At 38.2% G+C, this 7613-nt stretch overlaps 1 protein-coding gene across 1 annotated transcript; it reads left to right on the top strand.

Moving 5' to 3' along the window:
* Positions 1–599: 599 nt before the first annotated feature.
* On the top strand, positions 600–3458 carry rrp8 (ribosomal RNA processing 8). Its single transcript, XM_083772912.1, has 8 exons — positions 600–768; positions 989–1109; positions 1198–1474; positions 1698–2562; positions 2664–2793; positions 2884–2990; positions 3085–3181; positions 3286–3458. The coding sequence occupies exons 2-8, from the start codon at positions 1002–1004 to the stop codon at positions 3397–3399; spliced, it is 1698 nt and encodes a 565-aa protein (XP_083629038.1). The 5' UTR covers positions 600–768; positions 989–1001; the 3' UTR covers positions 3400–3458.
* Positions 3459–7613: the final 4155 nt, after the last annotated feature.

Genomic DNA, 7613 nt, shown 5'->3' with positions numbered 1-7613 from the left:
AGCCGGGGCGCTCGGATAAAAATGCTTTTTATTAAACAACGCGGGATGCAGCAATTCTAATTGCTGGAGCAGCAACTAACTAACACCCGTGGGACAAATTGTGAGTACTTTATATTTGAATTCCGAATGTTTATATATACGTAAAAGTTGTAAATGTAGCGAGCGCAAAAAACAGGGTGCAGTTACGTCATGATAATCATCATGGCAGTCATGTTTCAGGGCTACATTTTTATATGATTTTTTGGCATTACAGAGGACGATGTAAGCAACGGTAACATTAATAAAAAATAATAATATAATAATATAATAATAATGCTAGTAATTATTGCAGTATACCGATCATCTTTATTAATTATTACAATAATATCAGAATACTATTATTGTGCCTGGTGGTGGTGACCATAATCACATTCACAGAAGCTTGTGATTATGGTAAAGTCTGAACTTTACTGCATGACTCACGTCCGAATAATAAACTCGGTGTCCCATGAACCATCACTGTACTGCGTCATTCACATGCGCTACGGAAGGCAGCATGTTTGCAATGCATTTCCTGTTTTGGTCGCTGTGTACTGTGAAACTGCCTGGTGTGAACCAACGTGGCTTGAGCGAGAAATTAAAGTAATGTAACGCGATCTAGCAACATGAACATTGGTTCTGCTAAAAACAAATATATATGTACAACGAAAGCTGAATAAAGTCTGGAATAACTGGAATAACTAGCGTTAGCCGTGTGTAGTTATAGCGTTCGCCAGGTTGGCAAGTCAGGTAGGTTGAGATTTATCCCCTCTCGGAACCCTCCGTAAAGCTTTTCTGAAAAATGTCAGAAACTTCAGTAGCATTGGGTTCTGCTTGTAAGGCTAGTTGAGGTTCTGTTGTAGCCAGCAGCAGTCTTGCGGAATGCGGACTGTCTTGAATAGTTTTCTATCAGATACTGTCTATAATACAGTTACAAAACTGGTAACGCGTTACTGTACGTTCATTTCAGGTACTGGGGAAATATGTTTCTTGAGGATAAAGAGTGGAATGATGAACCAGATGCTCAAGCGCTGAGTAATGCTGTTCTCAGTATCACTCAGAAGTCTGATAATAACATCACAAATATTAAGGTATAATTGAATATTCATAAGTAATATGTTATTTACAATTTAAATGCTTGTTATTTGGGGGTATTCAATCTTATGCTCATCTGAACAGTCTAGGGGAGTTGGTAAGAAGACTCTACGTCACTGCCTGATACGGACCCTCGAGGCACTAGGATCAGTACCAGACTGGAGAAGTGATGCCCCTCAGGACGCTGAGGACGGCAGTGACAGTGATGTGCCATGTGCTAAGACTAAGACTAAGAGAAAGAAGAAAAGAAGCAAAAGAGGGAAAAAACCTGATCTGTCAACTGAAGATGGAGGAAATAATGATTTGGGTGCTCAGGAGAAGAAAACTGGTTCTAAAAAGTCAAAAAAGAACAGCAAATCTGGTGAGTAATTAAAAAGTTCAATGTCATTATCACATCGACCCCTAAAATGAAACTAATTTAATCTGGGATCCTCAAAGAGTTCAATGAAAGATGTCCCTTTATGAGAGCAGTGCAGTGATGATAACACAGAATTGATCTGTTCATAAGCCAAGAGAAAGAAACAAATACAAAGTATTGTGAGAAACATACAGTCATTAACATGTTATGAAACACTCTATTTCAGAGGCCAAGAACACAGATGAAGTTATAGGCAAAAGTAAAGAAATGAAAGCAGCTGTCCAAATGGAAGGACGGAATGCAGATCAACTAAGCAGAAAGCATTGGAAAAACAAGATGAAGAACAAAAAGAAATGTAAAAATAAATTCCGCTCCGATAACACTGAACAAGAATCAATTCAAGCAGTTATTCCAGGGCAACACGACCCAGAGGAACAACAAAAAGTGAACCCGGCTAGCAACAGCAATGAGAAAACATCAGTCCAACAAAAGAAAACAAAGCCCAAACCACAAAAAAGGAAATGTATAGAAAAGGTCTTGCCTTCCACAAAAGACACAAAAACACCCAGAGAAGATAAGCAGGGCATGATTTCAGTGGAAAAGTTGAAACGAGGAATTGATGCAAAGAAATCCTCAGTGCAAGACTCGAAACATGAAGCAGGTGAACGTCAAGGGGGGATTGAAGATGAACAACAAGCTTCACCCAGCAAAAGAATGAAACTGGAGTTGAGCAAAGAGCAGGTCTTCAAAAGACAGAAGTTACGGAGACTGCTCCAGGGCCATGGACCAGACAAAGAAGAAAATCCTTCAGAACAAAAGGATGAGAAAGAGGCGACGCACGCAAAGGAAGATGTCAAGGAGAATCAAGTTGACCACTCTACATCCCTCAGAGCCCGGATGGAGCAGCGTTTGGAAGCAGCTCGTTTCCGTTACATTAATGAGGTTCTGTATACAACGTCTAGTGGTGAGGCGAAGCGCATGTTCCAACAGGACCCTGCAGCATTTGGGGTCTACCACCGCGGCTTCACTAACCAAGTCCAGAGATGGCCATCTAATCCTGTGGATGTTATCATCTCATTCATTCTGCAAAAGTGAGACATATTGCAGCATTCTTTAATAAATAATGTGGTACAATGCTACAGATTCCATACTCTGGTCCTGTCTTTGCTTACATGTGGTGTTTTTTTCTCAGGTCTCCCTCTCAGGTGGTTGCTGACTTTGGTTGTGGTGACTGTAAGATTGCACGCAGTGTGAAAAACAAAGTGCATAGCTTTGACTTGGTGCCCATTTGTGACCTTGTAACTGTCTGTGACATGGCCAAAGTGAGTATGTTGACCGATGTATGATTCTGCTTAATAACTACTGCACACTGTCTCTGTTAAAATAAAACTTAACTCTCTCTCCCTGTACAGGTCCCTCTTAAAGACAAGACTGTGGATATTGCTGTGTTCTGCCTTTCTCTTATGGGAACCAACCTGTGTGATTTTTTAGCAGAGGCCAATCGTATCTTGGTGATGGGGTAAAATATGTTTGGCTAATTTAATGCAAGAATACCATTTAGTTTGTGTGCATATACTGTACATCTGAATAACTTTTCTACACAAATGTTGTAGGGGTACCCTGAAAATAGCAGAAGTGGCAAGCAGATTTGACAATGTGAGAGGTTTCTTGAATGAGTTGGGACATTTTGGTTTCAAGTCGGTGTCCAAGGCAAGTACTGATACAGGACACCAAACACTCATTGCATGGAATGGTAATTGTATTGTCTGTGGTTGTATTTTTGCTGTTGCTTAATCTATTTTTATTTTCTTTAGGATACAGAGAACACCCACTTCTATACCTTTGAGTTGGTGAAGACAGGAGATGCTCCAGAAAATATAAAGAAGTCCAGATTGGAGTTGAAGCCTTGTCTCTATAAGAAAAGATGATAAAAGAAATAAAAAATTGTAAATTATGTCCATTATTAAATGTTTTACAAAAGCTGGAAGCATTTTCTATTAATATCATTTTCCGCTTTCTACATGTAGATTTAAAGAAGTGATTAGTGATCCATGTATGACATGCTTTATATAGGTAATTTTCTGCTGATATTTCACTCCGTAATGTGAATACATACAGTAATCTTAAACTGCTAATTGGCTTTTCTTTTATATACACTTATATGGGATTATCTGCTGTGTACAGTTAATGCATAAACAATTCATGCATAGATGCATGTGAAAAATTAAAAGTTTCACTTTTTCAAGTAAAGATACAACTGGGAGCAGTAAATTGTGTGCAGACTTTTTTATTCTTAATTAAAAGTGACTAATGAAAGAATGAGTGACCTGCAGTATTGTGTTTCTTTCTACAAAGTATTTCAGCATAGCTGTCTAAATTACACTTTACCAGATCTAATGTAATATATGTTTTACACAATTATATTAAAGGTAGCACAAGTGATATGTTTTGATTAAAACAAAAAGCTTAAGTTTTACTGATAGTAATAGTTAGTTTCACTAATAGTACATTTTCAGGTGGGTTGCAATTTTCTGAGCATTGATTCAATAAAGTAATTCTTTACCAAAATAATTCCATAATTGCCATTTTCTGTCAATCAGGTGAGTGTAGCCTACTCATAAGTGTAATGCTTATGGTGTCGTCCACAGTTAACAGTTTTTGCGTTGAGTTGTGCTTGTAATGTACTGTAATTCTGCTAAATACTTCAATCAATCAATAAGATTATACATTCTATAGTTCTCAGTTCCAAATTTGTCTGATCGTTTCTTTGTGTCATCACTTTCAATTTCACTTAATTGATCCTGCATCCTATGTGAGGTCTCGCCTCGCCTGATTGGTATTCGGACCTGAAAATGCATTTTCTGTTTACTAAAGAGTAGGAGAGACGAGACCCTTACCTACTCTTTATATTCAGCAATGAAGATTACTATGAGAATGTTCTGTAGAGCTATAGATAACTCACTTACCCTTCAGTAGTGTGACACAGTAGAGATGGTAATAAGTGAAGATTAACATTCTGATCTGATACTTTGCTTAAAGCCCCCCCAGACAACGGCTCCATTATGTTATTAGCCGGTTTATCAACTGAAATGTAGCAAAAGCTTTTTACCTCATTTGTGTGTATACTCATGCACCACAAGAGGGCGGAATAACATTGCAGTTCAGCGCCGCTTGTCATTGAATGATGGAGACAGACAGACAGTGCACTAAGTGTATTGTCAGATTTTTGTGCACAGTTTAAATACAGATTGTATTACTAGTTCTGTGATGTGGCAATTGTTGCAACAGAATAGCCTACTAGTTTAGAATTGTGTTTCCCTGTGTGCTATAATTGCAATTTGCAACACTGTGTGTGGAAACTGGAAGTACATAGTTTGTGTGGAGGACCTGGAAAACAGGTGTGTTTTCAGCTGACATGTAAAATAAAATAAGCCATAATAAAGTAACTGTACGCAGTATAAATAGTAGGTCATTCCATAACTTTGGCAAATGCCAGTTCCTTTTGTTGCTATAGTTCTAGCAGACATCCAGACGCCCCTACACACAGTATACCTATACAGTACATAGAATGGGACCCAAATAGAGCCTTGAGGCAAGCCACATTTAGGTTAGTAGGGAGAAAACAGAATGTATTAATTTAACAGGGAACTACCTCTCAGAAAGATAAGACCAAACTAAATTAAAGCTAGGCAATTTATTATAAGTTTTGACAACAAAGAAAATATTGTGATCCAAATGCCTTTCAAATTTCAAATGCCTGCAGGTACTTCAGCTACCGGTATGCACTTTGAATTAAAGTTGTCAAAATAATATTTCCCAAAACGTGAAGAAGGCAACCTGCTTGCCGAAACGTTGGTTTATTAAAAAGTTCATAGCATCACGACTACGAGCTGTGCGGCCTCTTTTCTCATGTCAAAGTTTTGTCTCCTGTGGTCAGCACCTCGCCACTACTGGTGTGCGCTCCTTTCCGTATGTTCCAAAACTGTTGCTAGAAATAAAAAGCATACAGCTAAAATTCAAGTAAGTAAAAAAATATATAATGCCTTAATTAGGAAAAAGCTGCTGCCTCAATACATACAAACAAAAAACAATATGTGTGTAAGACAGCACCAGATGTTCATTTTACATAAAATGCATTTGACTATTGAAGAAAAACATTTTTATGGTGTGGTACCCAAGGGACCAGCCGTCTAGAACAGGGTTGGTTTGTACTGTATATGTCCCCAGAAATAGACCTATGTGTCCCAACAAATATAGACCAGTCACAGCAAACTACACAGCTCAGGTAAGCTACCGGTATATTGTTTTTTACAAGGATGGCTCAAGCCCTCGTTTTTGTCAGGTCTGGCATGCATAATATGTGCTAGCTGTTTTATAACAAATGCACAACTTTTTCATTTCATTATCACTCAACATCATGTCAGGCAATCCGACAGTGAGGCCTGAAGCTCTCCTCATGCAGCTCACTTTAGCACATCATTGATGGTTTGTCCACAAACTGCAATCCTAGTAACTTGCTATCAATTCAAATGACTGTAAACTGGTTTCAAAGTTCAAACAGTGGACTTGACACATCAATGACAATAGAGTAGCTGAACAGCTGGACATACTCACTCTTGCCCATTTCCTTCCCATTTGCCCATTTCCTTCAGTCTTTTTCAGCTCAGAAGAACAAGGCTGTGACATCAAATAGTCAAGGCTGCAAGGGACTCCCCTTTCTAAACATATATGTACACATACAAAGGAAAAAAGGCTAGAAGAGGAATTCACACAGGTTGATAACCTGGGGCTGCAGTATAAATAGTTTTGTTGACCAAAATAAGATAAACACTACGAAGATTTATTGAGAGTTAAAGAAGATTCTTTATTTTCATGACTTACCTTAGATGATGAATTCCTGTTCTGTTCTTTAGCTACATAGAAATGTCTATTTGTATGTCTCTAAATGTTTGTATGTCTTTAAATGTTTTGATGAATTGAACAATGTGGACCCTGTTGTAAACAAGTGTAATGCTTAATTGGGTCGTCCACTCACAGTTGACAGTCTTTGTATTGAGTTTGTGCTTAAAATGTACTGTAAATTCTACAAACTGTTAATAAATATTTCAATCAATCAATCAAAGATCGAACTCTGTTGTTGCTGTTACTGGAAAAAAGGATACAAAATTCTATATTATTTATCACATAATATGATATAGTTAAGTTTCTTCATTATTACATTGCTGAAGTACTGACAAACACCTATAAGTGTGATGATTTAGTCCAATAGATTAGTAGTCCCACATGCTACCTACCAGTGTGTGAATGTGAATGTGAATGTATCAATAAAGAATTGTGGTGACCACAGTCATCATCACTGATCTTCTGATGTCAGAAGCAGCAGCATACATCATGACACCAATGACTCCAACAATGCCAATGAAGACATGCTCCTGTCAAAAAGTGTGATGGCAAATCTCAAAATAGGTTTTCTCCTGGGGAGTCATGTTTACTCTGTGTATGCTATCTGACTGACCTTCCCAAATTAGCCTGACAGGACCCTCCCCCAAGAACAAGGGATAATGGGGCAGGGGCTCACTGGCCAATGGCACCTTGACCAAATGTTCTGACCAGAGAAAGAAGCCTATTGAAATAGCCTATGAACTGCTATTCCGTCACATAGTGGTTCTGCATTCACCATGTCTGCACTCAGAGTCCTGATGGTCTAGACATGTGTACATTCTTGAGAAGTTATAAGATGTAGCCAATCATGGGAAATGGAAAAACAGAAACCTCTTAATAAATAATGTCTTGGATCATTGGAGATATCCCTTATCTGGCATAATGAGACTCTTGTATTATTACTTCCAACAATAGTATATCTGCTCCAGTATTTATCTAGCTATGACTTAACCAGATGTGGAGTTGTTATAACACTTACCACAGGTTCCGTTCATCAAACTGACACAAGTAACTGTAAGATGAAGGGGAGACGGACTAGTGAAACTATATACTGTATATGTGTAACTCCGTAACACGGATAAAAGACTGACTTGTTCAGATTGAAATTTGGACAATACATCGGTTGCTGTTACCACAATATCAGGGTGAACTAGAAAAAGTGCCCTTCTGGGCACAGGTCTCCACCAGGATTTCTTCCTCA

The sequence above is a fragment of the Protomyctophum parallelum genome (assembly GCF_964188405.1).
Source record: "Protomyctophum parallelum genome assembly, chromosome: 9".
In the NCBI taxonomy this organism is placed as follows: domain Eukaryota; kingdom Metazoa; phylum Chordata; class Actinopteri; order Myctophiformes; family Myctophidae; genus Protomyctophum; species Protomyctophum parallelum.
The sequence above is the reverse complement of the archived record's forward strand: the minus strand, read 5'-3'. Positions and strand labels throughout refer to the sequence as shown.

Excerpts from the sequence above, each read along its gene's own strand:
- rrp8 (XM_083772912.1), top strand. The coding sequence starts at position 1,002 with ATGTTTCTTGAGGATAAAGAGTGGAATGATGAACCAGATGCTCAAGCG. Across the intron at positions 2,563-2,663 it reads ATCTCATTCATTCTGCAAAA|GTCTCCCTCTCAGGTGGTTG; the intron begins GTGAGACATATT and ends TTTTTTTCTCAG. Across the intron at positions 3,182-3,285 it reads GTTTCAAGTCGGTGTCCAAG|GATACAGAGAACACCCACTT; the intron begins GCAAGTACTGAT and ends TATTTTCTTTAG.